Source organism: Electrophorus electricus, chromosome 8 (assembly GCF_013358815.1).
Source record: "Electrophorus electricus isolate fEleEle1 chromosome 8, fEleEle1.pri, whole genome shotgun sequence".
Taxonomy (NCBI): domain Eukaryota; kingdom Metazoa; phylum Chordata; class Actinopteri; order Gymnotiformes; family Gymnotidae; genus Electrophorus; species Electrophorus electricus.
The window spans coordinates 1,392,084-1,413,152 of NC_049542.1; the positions used below are offsets into that span (position 1 = coordinate 1,392,084).

At 39.1% G+C, this 21,069-nt stretch overlaps 4 protein-coding genes across 4 annotated transcripts; all 4 read left to right on the top strand.

Annotated features, from left to right (window-relative positions):
- The first annotated feature begins 477 nt into the window (after nt 1-477).
- Nucleotides 478-1,524, top strand: LOC113567763 (trace amine-associated receptor 1-like). Its single transcript, XM_026995866.2, has one exon. The coding sequence runs from the start codon at nt 478-480 to the stop codon at nt 1,522-1,524; it is 1,047 nt and encodes a 348-aa protein (XP_026851667.1).
- A 1,591-nt stretch (nt 1,525-3,115) lies between these two features.
- On the top strand, nt 3,116-4,932 carry LOC113567758 (trace amine-associated receptor 1-like). The gene is made up of 2 exons (XM_035529030.1): nt 3,116-3,125; nt 3,878-4,932. Exons 1-2 carry the CDS (start codon nt 3,116-3,118, stop codon nt 4,930-4,932), a joined length of 1,065 nt encoding a protein of 354 aa, XP_035384923.1.
- A 4,175-nt stretch (nt 4,933-9,107) lies between these two features.
- LOC118241832 (trace amine-associated receptor 1-like) lies at nt 9,108-10,506 on the top strand. Its single transcript, XM_035529136.1, has 2 exons — nt 9,108-9,157; nt 9,432-10,506. The coding sequence occupies exon 2, from the start codon at nt 9,445-9,447 to the stop codon at nt 10,504-10,506; it is 1,062 nt and encodes a 353-aa protein (XP_035385029.1). The 5' UTR covers nt 9,108-9,157; nt 9,432-9,444.
- A 5,048-nt stretch (nt 10,507-15,554) lies between these two features.
- On the top strand, nt 15,555-16,607 carry LOC113567764 (trace amine-associated receptor 1-like). Its single transcript, XM_035529137.1, has one exon. It carries the CDS (start codon nt 15,555-15,557, stop codon nt 16,605-16,607), a length of 1,053 nt encoding a protein of 350 aa, XP_035385030.1.
- The last annotated feature ends 4,462 nt before the right edge of the window (nt 16,608-21,069 follow it).

Sequence of the window (21,069 nt, forward strand, 5' to 3'; positions counted from 1 at the left end):
ATCAGTATGACGTAGTGATGTAAAGGTGTTGATAGATCACCTGGTGGAGCTCTGTAGACCTATAAATGAGAAACTCTGTATTCTTCATACACAGGCACAGGTAAGTCCAGCATGCACTGGTGGAATTTAAATAATACAAAAAAAGACTAAAATCAATACAATACATTATCATAATTAATCATGAAAATATCTATGTTTTAGATAATGTGTACAGTCAAAAAGTATATGTATAATGTATAATGTGCAAACATGAAATATAGATGTAATTTTAGATTTTTAAACAAATATCTGTAACATTATAATTACAGTACAGACTATATAGTGAATATAGTGAATACCTGTAAAGTAAGTTGCTGTGTTTAAATGCATTTTTACATTTTTGTATAATATTGTTTCTTTTTATAGTAAAAATGTTTGATATCCCATTCTTCTACAGAAGCATCCAGTAACAACTCAACCACACTAGTCTTTTACAGGATGGACTTAAATGTAATCCTAAGTCAAAATGGAAGCACAGGAAACATTTCTTTCTGTTTTGAAATTGTTCCAAACTCTTGTCAGAAGCTCAATTATGCACTGGCTTTGAGAGTTGTAATTTATTTTATTATTGGGACCATTGTACTACTTACATTAGTTGGAAATGTTCTGGTAATCATAGCTGTCATTCATTTCAAGTATCTGCACACTCCAACTAACTACCTCATTCTCTCACTGGCTGTGTCTGACCTGCTTGTCGGAGGACTTGTGATGCCTCCCAGTATGATACGGTCTGTGGAGACCTGCTGGTATTTAGGAACATTGTTCTGTAAAATACACAGCAGTCTCGACATTACACTGTGTACTGTATCTGTGTTACATCTGGCATTTATCTCTATTGAAAGATATTATGCAGTGTGTCACCCCCTGCGGTACCACAGTAAAATGACTCCTCTCACTACCGTGTTCATTATTGTTGTTTGTTGGACCTTGTCTGTTTCAGTGGGGTTTGGGATGGTATTTTTGGAGGTCAGTATTGAAGGTAATGAAAACTTCTATTACCGTAATATTGCATGTGAGGGGGGTTGTGCAGTAATTCTAGGGCCCATGACAGGTTTGACTGTCAACACCTTTTCTTTATACCTTCCCACCATTGTCATGGTGAGCATTTATCTGAAAATATATCTTGTGGCACAGAGGCAATCGCGTTCAATACGCAACACTCTTTCGAGGTTGAACTCATCCAAAGGGCAGCTCACCATTAGTAAGGCAGAGAAAAAAGCAACTAAAACTTTGGGAATTGTCATGGGAGGGTTTCTATCATTTTGGGCACCATTTTCAATTTACAGTCTAATGGTGATATACTTTGGTTGCAATGGACCACCTCAACTGTTTGATATATTTGGCTGGATAGGTTATTCAAATTCAGCATGTAATCCTATTGTGTATGCATTCTTTTACAGATGGTTTAGAAAGGCCCTCAAAGTTATTTTATTAGGCAAAATATTTAAGAATAATTCCTCAAGTATAGAACTGGGCTCAGAATAAAATGTAGAGTATTTAATTTATTCAAATGACTGTTTAATAGATTCTCAAGCAACTTGTAAGTTGTGAGGTTTCAAAGAATTTTTGTTATTTCTATTCATTGTCCTCACTTATGGCATCTTATTGTAAAAAAATAGTTCAGACTTAACTATGATCCTGTTTGCAAAACTATCATCCTGGAAAGGTGAATGAGTTCAGCTTCCTTCTGATACAATAAAACCAGAACCCTGCTTCATCTCAATTTAATGTCATTTTTATGAAACCAAAAAAAGTCTAGAAAGTGTCCAGATTCAGAATGATCTTCTGTCTACTTCACCTTTGTAAAGGCCCCAGTTAATTCTCAGTGGGTTTGAAGCTGTCTGATGCTTTCAGATTCAGACAGAACTAGCCGTGATGTCATGAAAACATACGTGTTTGCCAAGTCAACTAGAATGTTCAATATAAACCACACTTCCCAAAATAAGCTGTATTTAACCACCATTATCTTTGTTATTAACTCCACTGACTGGAGTGGTTTCAATGTCTGTCACAGTTACTGTCAGTTTCTCACCACATCCATGGCATATCTGCACTCTACCGTGAAGAGCTGTGCTGAGCTGTGCTGCACCTTCTGTAGGTTGTTCATTAAAGAGTCACAGTTAGGAGTGACATGGCACATGGCTACATCATGTAGACAGTTCTGGCAGAATCAGTAAGTCCTTTTCAGTGTTTATAATGCATTATGCTGTTAAGCCTCTCAGTGTTTGTATTGCATTATACTGCGAAACTCACATTTTGAAACTTATAATTCCATGTGCTTTGTCAGGTGTATTGCAGTGCACAAATTTGCTGCACTGATAGAAACCCATGTTATATAAACTCAGTTAGCCATCACCAGTAGAAACCCATATTATATTAATTTAGTAAGCCGTCATCAATAGAGTCCCATATTAAATTAACTCAGTAAGCCATCACCAATAGAGGCCCATGTTATATGAACTCAGTAAGCCATCATCAGTAGAGGCCCATGTTATATGAACTGCACAAAAGTCAATGTATTCAGCAGATATGGTTCATCATATGTTTACTCTTAGAAGCCTTTGGCATCAATATATACATGTGGAATTTTTGCATCAGATTCTGACACATATGGCCATTCCACAGACTTCAAGCTAAATTCTACTGTGCCCGCATTCGATGCTGATGGTAAAATTGAACCCCATCTGTTCGTAATATTTACGTTCACCCTGACATTTCTTAACAAAGAAAAAGAAAGGCAGAAAAAACCTAAAGACATAAAAGTAATATGGATATGGTCATTTCCTAAATGAAAAGGCTATATGAAGTATATTTGCATTAATAAATATGATAAAACCAACCAAACTAGAACAGTGCTCAGCACTGTTCTGATGATGTGTGGGGTTTGTGTATGTAGGGTGATATTTCCACAAGCTGAAAACTGGTAAAAAGAAAAGCTGGCAAAATTTATTACAATTATTATTAAAATTCCTCCGCCACGAGTTTTAAAAACTTTTCAATATGCATTTTAAATCTAAAATACTACAACTACTTGGAGAAATGTTAATGAAACAACCTGCTAAGCACCAGAGGTCAAATGGACATTAGTTGTTAGTTGGACAGGCTTATAACACACAACATAACAATGTATACAATGTTTGCATCCATATGACCATCTATGACCATGACCATGTAGAATGCAGTAAATATGAAGATTAATGTAATTAAATACTAATAAGATTTCATGAGATTTATTTCCGAATGTAAAGCTTCTCTGAAAGCTTTTCTTTGTTTTATGTGTATGAATAAACGCAAGCTAAATAGGAAGCAGCAGCTACATATTAAATATTTTTTCTCTATTTGTCACAGGCATCGTTATGATTCTTACATTGATCTGATTCACTGTTTGTTGGGGAATGTGTTATGTGACAGTGTCACATGACCAGTACACAGGCGTGATTTAGTAGAGAGGTGTTTCTTCTGCAGGACTGTGGGACTATAAATGAAAGCAGCTCTCTGATCAGCACTGTCATTACCCTGACATGCAGAGAGAGGTAATGGCAGAAATGAAAGGACAGATATAAAGAAAAGAAAATACTGAATAAGAGATTGTACTAAAACTGTTATTAATTACAGCTGAGTAAGAGACCATGTTTAGTGCACAGTGTATATTTAGTGTACATACTGCCTTAATATAGTTTTATCTTACATATTTATGCAATATCATGAGACTGTACAAATGACTGTTTGAAATGACAACCAGACATATGTGTTCTGCACTTGATTAATTGAATGATGGTTTCATAACTACTTTATGTCATATTTCTTTGCAGATAAAGGAAAAACATGACATACAAAGACCTAACAGAAAATGGAAGCACAGGAAACATTTCTCTTTGTTATGAACATCATCCTAAGTCATGTCAGAAGTTTGTTTATCCTCTGACCTTTAGAGCTGTGATATATTTTGTCACTGGAGCAATTGTACTTCTTACTTTATTTGGAAACCTTTTCGTGATTATAACCATCACTCATTTCAAGCAGCTCCACACACCAACTAACTACTTCACTCTTTCTCTGGCTGTAGCTGACTTGCTTTTTGGAGGAGTTTCAATGCCTCCTAGCATGATACGCACTGTGGAGACCTGCTGGTATTTTGGAACTGTATTCTGTAAAATACACAGCAGTCTTGACATTATGTTGTGCTGTGCATCACTGCTGAATCTTGTGTGCATCGCTGTTGATCGATACTATGCTGTGTGCCACCCCCTTATGTATCACATTAAGATAACCCCTCTTGTTGCTGTGTTTCTGATAGCTGCAAGTTGGAGTTTTGCTACTCTTCCAGCCCTTGTGATGATGTTTCCATATTTCAATGCTAAAAGCAGTGAAGATTTTTACAAGGATAATGCAGTTTGCAAAGGACTCTGTGTGGTGCATGTAGCACCCATGACAAGCCTGACACTCTCCATTTTGTGTTTTTACCTCCCTGCTGCTGTCATGCTCAGTTTGTACTTAAAAATATTTACTGTTGCAAAGATGCAGTCACGTTCCATTCACAATGCCCTTTATGACAGTTCTGATAAAAAACATTCTGGAAAGAAAAACTCCAAGAAGAATCCAACCATCAGCAAATCAGAGATCAAAGCCACTAAAACATTATCGATAGTCATGGGAGTTTTTTTACTGTTTTATGCACCAGGTTTTATCTATAGCATTATGATTCCAATTTTTGGTTATATTGGTCCAGCACAGCTGTTTGATGTGCTGAGTTGGATTGGCTATTCAAACTCAGCATGTAATCCTATTGTTTATGCATTATTTTATAGATGGTTTAGAAAGGCACTCAAAATTATTGTATTTGGTCAAATATTTCAGCAGAACTCTTCTAGAATAAAATTGTCCTTGGAATAGAATTTTGTTTATGTTATACATAGCCCTTACATGTCATTTACTGTATACTTCTCATATTAACTAATTTGCATTATTCCTGTAATTCATCATTTGGACTGAATCAAATGAATTTGCAGTTTAATTCATTTCTATTTATCTTGCAGAATTTAAACTAGTAAACTAAATTAAACAAGTTTGCCACAGAACAGCAGACCTGCTACTTGTTGTATTGTCTAGACTCACTGTAGATTCACTCATCACCATACAGAAAATGGCTTGTCCAAGAAAGAAATGCAAGCAGGAATGAAGCTAACAAATTTAGACATTTCCAAAGATACTACACTAGAATTCCTGCTACTTCAGACAAAATTATTACTAGCCCCACTAAGGTCTGCATGTCAATAGGTTCAACAGGATGTGTACTATGCTTACAAACAAATACATTTAAGATTTAGAAAACAAAACTGGTGTAAGAAAAGTCTGTTCTAGTGGTACAAAAAAGACAACAGCAGCCTATGAATACATGAACTTTATAATATTTTATTCCAGTACTATTTGTCATTATCCATCATTAACTAGATAAATTGAAATCAAATGGAAACTTAGCTTGTTACTTTTACTGTATCTAGACATGACATGTATATGTAGCACAGACAAGATATACCAATATGGTGAAATAATGTTTGAAACATCAGTTCATCGTGCCTTTACAGAGGTTACACAGAACATCAAAAGATATACAGGACATCTATAGTACAAAACACCCTGAATGGAAAAACCATGCAAAAGTACATTTAGATTATTTAGCAGACATCCCTGTCCAGAGCGACTTACTAGAGTGCTTTGTAGCCTGTAACTACATATCTTTACATGAACATATATAGGTCAGTGTCGAGAATTATATCAAGCTAAAGCCCTGGCTAGAGTGGAGTAGCAGACAGTAAAAAGTAAATGTAAAAAACACATTCAGCATTTCAGCCATAATAATAAATAGAGTTGGTACTAATTGTAGCATCAGCGCAAAAGAAGACTCCATCTTTAAAACACACACTGTTCAATTAATTGAGCACAACTACAGAAAAAGACAGCCTAATGGTATAAAATGAGGGAACCGTGACTGAGGGAATCACTGCTCGGTAGATATTGGTAGATATTGGTAGATATTGGTAGATATGACCAGCACTAACATACTACAGAGAAAATGGCACATTTCACACATGTACACACACATTATGTAATGTTGAGCGGTAAGGAGGCGGACGCAAGTGTGGAGAAGAGCGTGATTTATTAGGGGCAAATCCAAAGTCAAAGTCGTCAGAGTAGTCCAGGGGTATTGAGCCAATATGGAGATTACGGGGATAAATTATGAACCAAAAACACGCAAAGGCAAACAAGGGAAGCAGGCTATAACATAGGCTAGGAAACATGAAGGCTCGGAAACAGACATAGTAGGCTACCTGGAGTAGAAAGAAACAGGCATACAGATTTGGGCTTTCACAAATATCCCAACATCCAATAAACTAAACAATGAACAGCCCGGACAAAGGTAACAAGACAGGTTTTAAATACATGAACATAACAAGGCTAGAAATGAGGGACAGGTGTGGAAACTCAAATGAGGGTCAGAGAAGCTGAGTGGTTAAGGTACTTGACTAGAAATCAGAAGGTTGCCAGTTCAAGCCAAGTTGGCACTGTTGGGCCCCAGAGCAAGACGCTTAACCCTCAATTGCTCAAGCTGTATTCAGTCAGAATTGTAAGTCGTGTTGGTCTTACAATCATTGTCAGCTAAATGCTGTAAATTTAAATGTGCACTCACCCAGGGCAACAAGTTAACCATTAAAGTGGATGTAAATAAACACATGGAAATGTGCACTGCATTATGGTCTGCTTCTGCTCCCCACTTCAGGATTTCTGCCCTACCACATTGCTGCACCTGAGGTTTATGGTGGAGACCCAGAAGGCTTTCATTGTAGTTTGTTATCTTAATTGCAGTTTTGGATTATTATAATAACACAATATTGCATTTAGTCCTGGTGCACTTAACATTCACGCTGACATATATTTCAAAGCTCATGTAATATTTCTAGGACTGACTTTCTCCACCTTAAGAACATTTCAAAGATTAGGAACATGCTCTCCTCACATGATGCAGAAAAGCTAGTCCATGCATTTATTACTTCAAAATAGGATTACTGTAATGCTCTACTTTCAGGCTATACTATGGTGCCTAAACAATTGCCTAAGCAAGCTCCAGCTAGTTCATAATGCAGCAGCCAGAGTGCTTACTAGAAGTAGAAAATTTGATCACATCACTCCTATCTTAACTACTTTGGCTCCCAGTAAAATTTCATATTGATTATAAAATACTTTTAAATACTTACAAAGCACTGAGTGGTCTTGGCCCACAGTACCTTGGAGAACTCTTAGTGCATTGCGATCCACCATGTCTGCTTAGATCAAAAGGTACTAGTACCAAGCATAAGAAAATCTACCACAGGGATAGAGCCTTTTTCTATAAAGTTCCCACACTGTGGAATAACCTTCCTGTAAATGTTTGAGATTCAGACACAGTTTCAATATTTAAGGCAAGGCTGAAAACCTTTATAGTCAAACATTTTATTACCTACTTCCTATCTTAGGTAAAGTATAGATCTGGGGGTCCATGGGCATTGAGAGTTCTGGTAAACTGGGATGGCATGATGTTGTCATTTCACCTCTCTTTAGTCACTCAAGTTTGATGACTGAGAGTGGAGTGCTGATGTTCCAGGGTGCCCTCATGCCTGTGTTTCTTTCTGGCTCTTTCCTTTTAGCTGTGCTGCTATATCTAGATCTGCCAGAGTCCAACATTGCACATTATAGTTTCCTAATTTACACACCCTCGTACCTGGACATGCCTAATCTATTCTCTCTTTCTGCTGAGGTTCACCTTCCCCTGATGTCGTGATGTTACTGAGCCTCAACCTCTCTCAGCTGCCATGGCTACTTGTACCTCCCCCTGATGTCCCTTCCTGTAGCGCACCACACCACCACCCTAGCCAACTACTTCTCCGTTGCCCTTAATGGCCATTCTCTTGCGGGATGTGTCTTGGACACATGCACACCTTAGGACAAGACTAAGACCTCTAGAAAGTTGGACTAGACAGTAATTTCTTATTTTCTTCTTTTTTTACATTTTTCTTTTTAAATCATTATTGTGGTGATCATTGACGGCCAGAGGAGGGTGGGCCGGGTGGGCTGGGTGAGCCCCCCCTTTGAGTCTTGGTTCCTTTCAAAGTTTCTATCTCATGCTCTAGGGAGTTTTTCCTTGCCACAGTCACCCTTGGCTAGCTCACTGGGGGCATAGTCTTGGACATTTGTAAAGCTGCTTTGTGAAAACATCTGGTGTAAAATGCACTATGTAAATACATTTTTTATTTGATTTGATTTGACATATTTACTTCTGGTGCACTCAACATTTACATTGTCATATTTATCATCAAACCTAAAGACAAACAAAAGTAATATGGATATGGTCACTTTCTGATTGAACAGCTTGTATGATGAATATTTTGCAATAATAACTATGATAATGCCAACAGTGCTCTGCTTTGTGCTCTGTTTGTGCATTTAGGGTGATATTTCTATCTGCTGAAAACTTGTATAAAGAAGAGCTGCACTGCACTCTATGAGTAAATGACGAAGCATTTTTGTAAGTCGCTCTAGATAAGAGTGTCTGCCAAATGGTGTAAATGTAAATGCACTGACCAGAATACATTCGGGGTGAGAAATTTCTCTGCTGCAGGAAAGCAGCAGACTTCATATGGACATTGGCTGTTCATTGAACAGGGTTGGAACACACAGCATGACAATGAATGCAAAATTTGCAACCATATGTCCACGTATTACTGTGACTATATATTATGCAGTAAAATGTTCAAATGAAAGAAATTAAGTACAGTTTAATAAGATTTCGGAGTGTGAATGTTTTCTGTTGGTTTGTTTTATGTGTTTTATATGAACAAATGGAAGTTAAATGGGAAGCACCAGCTACATATTAAATATTTTCACTCTTTTTGTCAGAGGTGTCATTATGATTCTTACATTGATCTGATTTGCTGGTTGTTGGGTGATGTATCACATGACAGTGTCACATGACCAGTACACAGGCGTGATTTAGTAGAGATGTGTTTCTTCTGCAGGACTGTGGGACTATAAATGAAAGCAGCTCTCTGATCAGCACTGTCATTACCCTGACATGCAGAGAGAGGTAATGGCAGAAATGAAGGAACTGATATAAATAAAAGAAAATACTGAATAAGAGATTGTACTAAAACTGCTATTAATTACAGCTGAGTAAGAGACCATGTTTAGTGCTCAGTTTACCAATGATACTGCCTTAATATAGCCCTAGCTTACATATTTTTGCAATATTATAAGTCTGCATAAATGGCTGTTTGAAATGACTTAACAAGGCATTTGTTTTCTGCTCTGTTTACTTGAATGATGGTTACATAACTACTTTATGTCATATTTCTTTGCAGAAAAAGGAAAAGCATGACATACAAAGACCTAACAGAAAATGGAAACACAGGAAACATTTCTCTTTGTTATGAACATCATCTTAACTCATGTCAGAAGCTTATCTATCCTCTCACTGTTAGAGCTGTGATATATTTTGTCACTGGAGCCATTGTACTTCTTACTTTATTTGGAAACCTTTTTGTGATTATAACCATCACTCATTTCAAGCAGCTCCATACACCAACGAACTACTTCACTCTTTCTCTGGCTGTAGCTGACTTGCTTTTTGGAGGAGTTTCAATGCCTCCTACGATGATGCGCACTGTAGAGACCTGCTGGTATTTTGGAACTGTATTCTGTAAAATATACAGCAGTCTTAACATTATGTTGTGCTGTGCATCACTGCTGAATCTTGTGTGCATCGCTGTTGATCGATACTATGCTGTGTGTCACCCCCTTCTGTATCACCTTAAGATAACCCCTCTTGTTGCTGTGTTTCTGATAGCTGCAAGTTGGAGTTTTGCTACTCTTCCAGCCCTTGTGATGATGTTTCCATATTTCAATACTAAAAGCAGTGAAGATTTTTACAAGGATAATGCAGTTTGCAAAGGACTCTGTGTGGTGCATCTAGCACCCATGACAAGCCTGACACTCTCCATTTTGTGTTTTTACCTCCCTGCTGCTGTCATGCTCAGTTTGTACTTAAAAATATTTACTGTTGCAAAGATGCAGTCACGTTCCATTCACAATGCCCTTTATGACAGTTCTGATAAAAAACATTCTGGAAAGAAAAACTCCAAGAAGAATCCAACCATCAGCAAATCAGAGATCAAAGCCACTAAAACATTATCGATAGTCATGGGAGTTTTTTTACTGTGTTATTCACCAGTTTATATCTATAGCATTGTGATTCCAATTTCTGGTAATTTTGGTCCACCACAGCTGTACGACGTGCTAAGTTGGATTGGCTATTCAAACTCAGCATGTAATCCTATTGTGTATGCATTATTTTATAGATGGTTTAGAAAGGCACTTAGAATGATTATATTTGGTAAAATATTTCATCAAAACTCTTCTAGAATAAAGTTGTCCTAAGAATATAATTTTGTTTACACTGTACATAACCCTTACATGCCATTTACTGTATACTTCTCATATTAACTAATTTGCATTATTCCTGTATTGAATCATTTGTACTGAATCAACTGAATTTGCATTTTAATAAATTTCTATTTAACTTGCAATATTTAATCCATTAAAATAAACTAAACATGTTTGCCATAGAAAAGCAGACCTGTTACTTGTTGTGCTGCATAGACTCACTGTAGATTCACACTTCACCATGCAAATGATTTGTCCAAGAAAGAAATGTAAGCAGGAACGCAGCTAACAAATTTAGACATTTCCAAAGCTACTACAGTAGAATTCCTGCTACTTCAAACAAAATTACTAGCCCCACTAAGGCCTGCAAGTCAATAGGTTCAACAGGATGTGTACTATGCTTACAATCAAATACATTTAAGATTTAGAAAACAAAAGTGGTGCAAGAAAAGTCTATTCTAGTAGTATAAAAAAGAGAACAGCAGCCTATGAAAACATGAACTTTATAATATTTTATTCCAGTACTATTTGTCGTTATCCATCATTAACTAGATAAATTGAAATCAAATGGAAACTTAGCTTGTTACTTTTACTGTATCTAGACATGACATGTATATGTAGCACAGACAAGATATAGCAATATGGTGAAATAATGTTTGAAACATCAGTTCATCGTGCCTGTACAGAGGTTACACAGAACATCAAAAGATATACAGGACATCTATAGTACAAAACACCCTGAATGGAAAAACCATGCAAAAGTACATTTAGATTATTTAGCAGACATCCCTGTCCAGAGCAACTTACTAGAGTGCTTTGTAGCCTGTAACTACATATCTTTACATGAACATATATAGGTCAGTGTCGAGAATTATATCAAGCTAAATCCCTGGCTAGAGTGGAGTAGCAGACAGTAAAAAGTAAATGTAAAAAACACATTCAGCATTTCAGCCATAATAATAAATAGAGTTGGTACTAATTGTAGCATCAGCGCAAAAGAAGACTTCATCTTTCAAACACACACTGTTCAATTAATTGAGCACAACTACAGAAAAAGACAGCCTAATGGTATAAAATGAGGGAAGGATGATTGAGGAAAACTTTGCATGATATATATTGGTAGATATTTCTAGCACTAACATACTACATTGAAAAAGGCACAATTCGAAAATTGAATGATTTAACCATCAAATTGGATGTAAATAAACCTGTGAAAATGCACTGCATTATGGGAGTCTTCACCATGCTCCTCTTCATTTCTCCAACTTGACGACAGGAGCAACCCCCTCTCTGTCAATCACACCGATGATTGAAACTGCCAGAGTGTAATTGTCAAAGCACAGGGGCACAAAACTAATACTGTGGTCTAGTCGAAGTCCATGTCTTGTTTTCCACCTTGGCCAGCTCAAGCACCATGATGTGCCTTCATCTGCCTACGGTGTCCTGACACTCAGTATACAATCTTTCCTAAGTGCTTTCTTATCTTGTAGGGGCCCTCTCACACCAATTGAAGTTTGGGGCAGTGTCCCTTTCTCTGGTCTTTGTATATCATAATTTGACTTCTTGTGAGTGTTGGCATGACCCTGATGACCCCTGGTCGTCTAGATCATGGTGTGGTGGTAGTATAGGAGTCCCTTAGCTGCAGTAAATCCAGTAAACTCCTGTGTGGAGAAGTGACATGCCAACCAGACCAAGGGTAAGTGGTGGTCCTAGTCACACTTGTGATTAGTGGTGACAGCTACCAGCAGTGAGCATCTGATTGATATGTTTCATGAAACTGACACTTGGGGGGTGGAGCAGCATAAACTGAATCGGGCTACTTCATAGCCAGGTGGATGTAGCAGTTTCTGCTGTCTGTGGTGGAGAAGCGGCCCAAGATGTCCATGACCGTCACCTTGGTCATCTTAGTCTACTTAGATCTCCACATCAGTGCAGCAGCATCTTAGACCAGTCAAGTTATTGCCATGTTTGGAGCTGTCCTCACACCCAAGAGAGTGCTTCTTCTGGGGACAATGGAGCTCCTTACAATGACATTGGGCTTAAAGGCATCAGGAAAAGCACTCCTCTCAGCTGGCTCTGATCCCTCATTCAGCCATGTATAGAACCAGGATTCTTCATTGGTACACCAGCAATGAGGCAGGGCATCAAAATTACTTTGCAGACGTTCAGCATGGGACTGAACATGGAGAGCAAAGAAAAGACACAAAGAGAACTCTCAGACTCCTGGAATGCACTTCCCTTTGCTTTGAGCATGTATAGTGGAGCAGCTATGTCAGTTATCCTGTGCACAATGCACTAGTAGATGCAAGACAGGACCAGAAGCTCTGTAACCAACTGGGCCTCCACGGCATGGACCCCAGTTACCACTCCAGCTCTGCTCATGATGTTATACAGGAAGCTCACACACCACTGAAAACAGGTTGCACTTTTTCAGATGCAACCAGTTTGATGACTGAAAAATCTGGAACCCTCCAGACTGGTGAGCACAATGTCAAAGCAAGACATGTGGACCAGTACATCAGCCAGGTCCACCAACAAGGATGCACTCCATCAAACACTCAAATGATGCCGGTACATCAAACCGCGTGTAAGCCATCATTTGAACTGAAAGAGTCCGGCGTCTAACGTGAACAATTAGACATCTGGGATACTGCTACATGATAATACCTTTTCTGCATATCCAGCATGCTGAGCCATGCTGAGCAAATAATCCAGGACATCTTCTATGCATGGGGATCGGGTTTTGTGACCACTGGTTCTGTCCAGGGGCAATGACATTTGCTGCTATTAGTTACTTGGGGCAAGAAGAGGTATCTTACTAGCATTCAAGTTCAAGTTTGGTTTATTTGTCATGTACATAGTCATACATAACTTGCAGTGAAATGGTTTTGTGAGTGCCAGGTCCAAACTGAGGAAAGAAACAGGGGTGCATGAGAAAATATATATATACAAAAATACAAAAAATATATAACAATGTATGTACAGTATATGTATAATATGTATATATACACAATGTACAATGTATTTATGTGTAACGTGTGTCAGCCCGAGTGCTGAAAGGCGCGAGGCAGGACATACAGACTTCCTCGACAGGGACGAACATTTAATAACAAACGAAAGCGGCACTCACGTATTACAAACGATAAACATGAACAAGAAACGATTGACGTTAAACAAATACAATACACAAGGATACATCTAACATGAACACGTTACATTTAGACTTTACATCTACAATGACCAACGACGCCGCACACCCTGACGTGAGTTTAAATACACACAGACAAAACGAGGTGCAGGTGTGTGCAGGCGTGGCCACAAACGAAAGTCCTCCTACTGCATGTGGCTGGCCAAACCATGTGACTCGCGGGAGGCGAGCATCCCGTGACAATATGGATATATGTGTATGTACATAATGTACAATTCCAGTTTACAAATTTACAGATTTACAGTCACATGGTGGCGGTGGTCCACACAGTTAATCAGTTGCCTGATTCGGGCCGAATGGCCTGTGGGAAGAAGCTCCGCTTCAGTCTTTCTGTATTGGTCTGCAGGGAGCAAAAGTGCTTCCCTGACCTCAACAGAGAGAAGAGCCTGTTGTTGGGATGGGTGGGGTTCTTCACAATCCTCCTGGCCTTGGTCTGGCACTGCTTCTAATAGATGGTCTGCAGGTCAGGAAGTTCCGTATGAGTGATGCGCTCTGCTGAACGCATCACCCACTGGAGTGCTTGTCTGTCCTGCTTGGTGCTGTTCCCAAACCAGACTGTGATGTTCCCCGTGAGGATGCTCTCGATAGTGCAGGTGTAGAAGTTCCGCAGTACTTTGGAGGGCAGTCTGAAGTCTCTTAGGCATCTGAGGTGGTAAAGACGCTGACGAGCCTTCTATGCCAAGGAGTTGGTGTGGTGGGAACAGGACAGGTCCTGCGAGATGTGAACTACAAGGTACCTTAAACTGTCTACTCTCTGCACCGTGGTTCTATTGATCCTTACAGGTTGGTTGTGCCGCTCCTGCTTCTTGCTGTAGTCCACAATCAGCTCCATTGTCTTGCTGACATTTAGGAGGAGATTTCCCTGGCAACAGTTTTCCAGGTGTTTAATCTCCTCCAGGTAGTGCCTTTCATCGTTGTCCGAAATCAGGCCCATGACGACGGTATCATCAGCGAACTTGACAATGATGGTACAGCTGGAAGTGGCCACGCAGTCGAAGGTGTACAGTGAGTCGAACAGGGGGCTTAGGACACAAACCTGAAGAGGTCCAGTGCTGAGGGTGAGGGTGGATGAGACACAGTTGCCCACCTGTACTGATTGTGGTCTGTCTGTTAGGAAGTTGTAGATCCAGTCGCAAAGGGATGTATGCAGTCCTAGATCCTCCAACTTAGTAGTGAGTAGGGAGGGAATGATAGTGTTAAATGCTGAACTGTAGTCGGCAAACAGCATTTTAACATAATTACCCCTCCCTTTCTCCAGGTAATGTTTTCTGTTGGTTTGTTTTATGTATATTATATGAACAAATGGAAGTTAAATGTGAAGCACCAGCTACATATTAATTATTTTTTTACTCTTTTTGTCAGAGGTGTGATTATGATTCTTATATTGATCTGATTCACTGTTTGTTGGGTGTTGTATCTTGTGACAGTGTCACATGACCAGTACGCAGGCGTGATTTAGTAGAGAGGTGTTTCTTCTGCAGGACTGTGGGACTATAAATGAAAGCAGCTCTCTGATCAGCACTGTCATTACCCTGACATGCAGAGAGAGGTAATGGCAGAAATGAAAGGACAGATATAAAGAAAAAAAATACTGAATAAGAGATTGTACTAAAACTGCTATTAATTACAGCTGAGTAAGAGACCATGTTTAGTGCTCAGTTTACCAATGATACTGCCTTAATATAGCCCTAGCTTACATATATATGCAATATCATGAGACTGTATAAATGACTGTTTGAAATAACTTAAAAAGACATTAGTGTTCTGCACTTGTTTAAATGAATGATTGTTTCATAACTACTTTGTCATATTTCTTGGCAGATAAAGGACAAACATGGCATACAAAGACCTAAGAGAAAATGGAAGCACAGGAAACATTTATCTTTGTTATGAACATCATCCTAACTCATGTCAGAAGCTTATCTATCCTCTCACTGTTAGAATTGTGATTTATTTTGTCACTGGAGTCATTGTACTTCTTACTTTATTTGGAAATCTTTTGGTGATCATAAGCATAACTCATTTCAAGCAGCTCCACACCCCAACTAACTACTTCACTCTTTCTCTGGCTGTAACTGACCTGCTTTTGGGTGGAGTTGCGATGCCTCCTAGCATGATACGTTTTGTGGAGACCTGCTGGTATTTTGGCACCTTATTCTGTAAAATACACAGCAGCTTTGACATTATATTGTGCTCTGCCTCTCTGCTGAATCTTATGTGCATTGCTGTTGATCGATACTATGCTGTGTGCCACCCCCTTATGTATCACATTAAGATAACCCCTCTTGCTGCTGTGTTTCTGATAGCTGCAAGTTGGAGCTTTGCTACTCTTCCAGCCCTTGTGATGATGTTTCCATATTTCAATGCTAAAAGCAGTGAAGATTTTTACAAGGATAATGCAGTTTGCAAAGGACTCTGTGTGGTGCATCTAGCACCCATGACAAGCCTAACACTCTCCATTTTGTGTTTTTACCTCCCTGCTGCTGCAATGCTCAGTTTGTACTTAAAAATATTTACTGTTGCAAAGATGCAGTCACGTTCCATTCACAATGCCCTTTATGACAGTTCTGATAAGAAAAACTCCAAGAAGAATCCAACCATCAGCAAATCAGAGATCAAAGCCACTAAAACATTATCGATAGTCATGGGAGTTTTTTTACTGTTTTATTCACCACTGTTAATGTATAGCATTATGATTCCAATTTCTGGTAATTTTGGTCCAGCACAGCTGTATGACGTGTTGAGTTGGATTGGCTATTCAAACTCAGCATGTAATCCTATTGTTTATGCATTATTTTATAGATGGTTTAGAAAGGCTCTCAAGATTATTGTATTTGGTAAAATATTTCAGCAAAACTCTTGTAGAATAAAGATGTCCTCAGAATAGAATATGTACATAATCCTTACATGCCATTTACTGTATACTTCTCATATTAACTAATTTGCATTATTCCTGTAATTCATCATTTGGAGTGAATCAACTGAATTTGCATTTTAATTAATTTCCATTTATCTTGCAACATTTAATCCAGTAAACTAAATTAAAAGGTTTGCCACAAAACAGCAGACCTGTTACTTGTTGTAGTGCATAGATTCACTGTAGATTCACTCAACACCATACAGAAATTTGTTTGACCAAGAAAGAAATGCAAGCAGTAGTTACCAAATCTAGACATTTCCAAAGCTACTACAGTAGAATTCCTGCTTCTTCAAATAAACTATACTAACCCTGCTATGGCCTGCATGTCTATAGGTTCAACAGGATGTGTACTGTACTTACAAACAAATAAAGTCTGTTCTAATAGTACAAAAAAAGACAACAGCAACCTATTTTCTTTTTCTCTAGAATATATATATATATATATATATATATATATATATATATATATATATATATATATATATATATGTAGCACAGACAAGATAAAACAATATGTGAAATAATGTTTAAATTACACAGAACAGCAAAAAATATATAGGACATCTGTAGTACAAAACATGCAATAGTACATTTAGAGCATTTGGCAGACATCCCTGTCCAGAGTGACTTCCTGGAGTGCTTTGTAGTCTGTAACAACTACATATCTTTACATGAACATATATAGGTCAGTGTCAAGAATTACATCAAGCTAAAGCCCTGGCTTGAGTGGAGTATCAGACAGTAAAAAGTAAATGTAAAAAACACATTCAGCATTTCAGCTATAATAATAAATAGAGTTGGTACTAATTGTAGCATCAGCGCAAAAGAAGACTCCATTTTTCAAACACACACTGTTCAATTAATTGAGCACAGCTACAGAAAATGAGGGAACCGTGACTGAGGGAATCACTGCTCGGTAGATATTGGTAGATATTGGTAGATATTGGTAGATATTTCCAGCACTAACATACTACAGAGAAAATGGCACATTTCACACACGTACACACACATTATGTAATGTTGAGCGGTAAGGAGGCGGACGCAAGTGCGGAGAAGAGCGAGATTTATTAGGGGCAAATCCAAAGTCAAAGTCGTCAGAGTAGTCCAGGGGTATTGAGCCAATATGGAGATTACGGGGATAAATTATGAACCAAAAACACGCAAAGGCAAACAAGGGAAGCAGGCTATAACATAGGCTAGGAAACATGAAGGCTAGGAAACATGAAGGCTCGGATAAACAGTCAGATTAGGCTACCCGGAGTAGAAAGAAACAGGCATACAGATATGGGCTTTCACAAATATCCAAACATTCAATAAACTAAACAATGAACAGCCCGGACAAAGGTAACAAGACAGGTTTTAAATACATGAACATAACAAGGCTAGAAATGAGGGACAGGTGTGGAAAATCAGTCGTATAACTAGTAAGTAACTAGTAAAAAACGAGTAAGGGTTATGTATACTAAACATCTAGTAAGGGTTATATATAGTAAACATCTTGTAAGGGTTATGTATAGAATTAAAAATTTATTCTGAGGACAAATTTATTCTGCAAGAGTTTTCCTGAAATATTTTACCATATATAATCATTCTGAGTGCTTTTCTAAACCATCTATCAAATAATGCATAAACAAGAGGATTACATGCTGAGTTTGAATAGCCAATCCAACTCTGCACATCATACAGCTGTGGTGGACCAAAATTACCAGAAATTGAAATCATAATGCTGTAGATAAAAATTGGTGCATAAAACAGTAAAAAAAAAAAAAAAAAAAAAAAAAAACTCCCATGACTATGGATAATGTTTTAGTGGCTTTGATCTCTGATTTGCTGATGGTTGGATTCTTGGAGTTTTTCCATGTAGAATGTTTCTTATCAGAACTGTCATAAAGGGCATTGTGAATGGAACGTGACTGCATCTTTGCAACAGTAAATATTTTTAAGTACAAACTGAGCATTGCAGCAGCAGGGAGGTAAAAACACAAAATGGAGTGTGTCAGAATTGTCATGGGTGTTACGTATCCATTTTATTGTTGTTTACATCTTTAGGTTTGATGATAAATATGTCAGTGTGAACATTGAGTGCACCAAGACTAAATGCAATATTGTATTATTTTTTTGCTTTGGTCTGGACCAAAGTGTAATGTTGAGTGATACGAAGGCAGATGCAGGGACAAAATTCCACCTTGGCATGTGTCAGGTGAACAGAGACAGAGTCGATTACAGTAAAAATATACAATTTAACAGGGGCTGTCCAAAGAGTAGTCAAATACTTGCAAGAGTCGATACAATTAGAGGCATAGAGCAAACAGATCCAAAGGATATAGACAAGAAAAGATCCAAAAACAGGCAGGTAATCCAGTGAGCCAAAACAGCAATCGAGATGACAAACTATGGCTCAGAAACTTAAGGCAGCAAAAGAGACTTGGCAACAACAGATAGAGATAAGAGGGTCTATATAATGAACACAATAAGAAGAATGAGACACAGGTGTGGTTAAAACTCAGGTGACTGGAAACGTACAGGAGGTTTATGGGATGTGTAGTGCACAGTAGACTGAGCTGGTACTGAGGGTGTGGCAGTACCCCCCTGCCCGATAGTCCGAGTCGACTGGCTTAGTCAGACTGCCGAGATGATGACCTCTGGGATAAGGAGCAGGGTTTTTGGGATGCACACGGTGCAAGTCCAACAGCATCGACAAATCCAGTACATCTTTCTTAGGCACCCAACACCTCTCCTCCTGTCCTTAATGTCACAATTAGTCCCTCCCAGCTTCCGTGTTTTCCCTGTCGTGTGTATTTTAGTTCCATGCCTTAGTTTCATTTTCTCCGCCTCTCGTTTGATTGCTTACACCTGTCCCTCGCTTCTACCTTAAGTTCATGTATTTAAACCCTGTTGTGTGCCCTTGGTCTTGGCTGTTCATTGTGGTTGTTTCGTTGATTCCGTGCGTTTGTGTTTGGTGAATGTTTTTGAAAGCCTGTGTATGCATGTATGTGAGTTTTGTACTCCTAGCCTGTCTGTTACTCCTAGCCTGCATGTTACTCCTAGCCTTCATGTTTGTTAGTCTCAGAGTTCTTCATTGTATCTTCGTTATAGCCTGTTTTCCCTGTTTGCGTTCGTGCATTTTTTTGATCATGTATCCCCGTAATCTCTGTATTGGCTCTATGACCCTCGACTGCTACAACGACTCTGATTTTGGATTTGCCCGTAATAGATCTCGCTCTTCTCCACATATGTGTCCGCCTCCTTACCACTCACCGTTACACTTAACCCTCCCAATCTATGAAATGCTGAAACTCTTTGCCTCGAATCCCAAATCTCCTTCACCATATAAGATGGTGAGCTAGCAATATCCAGGGGTGGCGGAGCCTCCTCAGAGATCGGAGTGGCTAAAGGACCTATAACATATGGCTTTAACAGAAAAACGTGAAAGGACAGGGAAATGCAGCAAGACGTTGGCAGTTGCAGACTGTATGCTACATCATTTATGTTCTTCTTTATTAGTAAGGGGCCCATATACCATGGCTTTAGCTTACTGCACACCTTAATGTGCACATCTTGGGTAGATCACCATGTCCTTTCACCAGGAGAGTAATGCGGTGCTGGAGCCCTCCTATGATCAGCATGGCATTGGTATTGTTGATGGCAATCTGGAGTTTCTGATGGGTGTGCTCCTGCACCTGTTCGCTCTTCTGCATCCATTCATCCACAGCAACATATGCTGAAGTATCTGGATCCCATGGCACAAATGGTGGCTGTTAACCTGGAATTCACTGAAAATGCACTAAGTTTTGAGCCATTTTGCCCAAATGATGTATTTAAACCATTCTTGTTGCTGGTCGCGACGATATAATATATAAGAAATTTCCTAGTTCTTGATTAACCCTCTCCACCTGTGTTTCTCTGAGGATGATATCCAGAAGTGAGGCTAACATTGATTCCCAGGCTCTCAAGGAAATACGTTTGCATGGCAAACTTGCAAACTCATGACTCCTGGTGGTCTGACACAGAGTGGGGAGGTAGTGGTGGACTCTCTCGGCTGCAGTAATTCAGCGGAGTGACATGCCAGCCAGACCAGGGGTAAGTGGTGGTCCCAGTCACGCTTGTGTTGAGTGGTGACAACTGACATGAGCATCTGACCCAAACCCTGCACATGACTGCCACTCTGGGGGTGGAGCAGCATAGCCCGAGTCTTCGGGTTGCCCAGCCAATTGCAGAGCTCAACCATGGCCGCCAAATCGAACCTGCAACCCTGATTTCCTCGGGTAGCCCATACTGGCAGAAAATCTCCATCAGGCATTCTGCTGTTGTGGTTGTGATCTGCATGCGCCTCTGGCCACTTCATAGCCAAGAGGATGTAGCTCCTGCTGCCGGTGGTGAGGAAGAGGCCCAAGACGTCCATGGTGTCCCTCTCCATGGGTGCACTAGA

Coding starts and splice junctions, on each gene's coding strand:
- LOC113567763 (XM_026995866.2), top strand. CDS start 478: ATGGACTTAAATGTAATCCTAAGTCAAAATGGAAGCACAGGAAACATT.
- LOC118241832 (XM_035529136.1), top strand. CDS start 9,445: ATGACATACAAAGACCTAACAGAAAATGGAAACACAGGAAACATTTCT.
- LOC113567764 (XM_035529137.1), top strand. CDS start 15,555: ATGGCATACAAAGACCTAAGAGAAAATGGAAGCACAGGAAACATTTAT.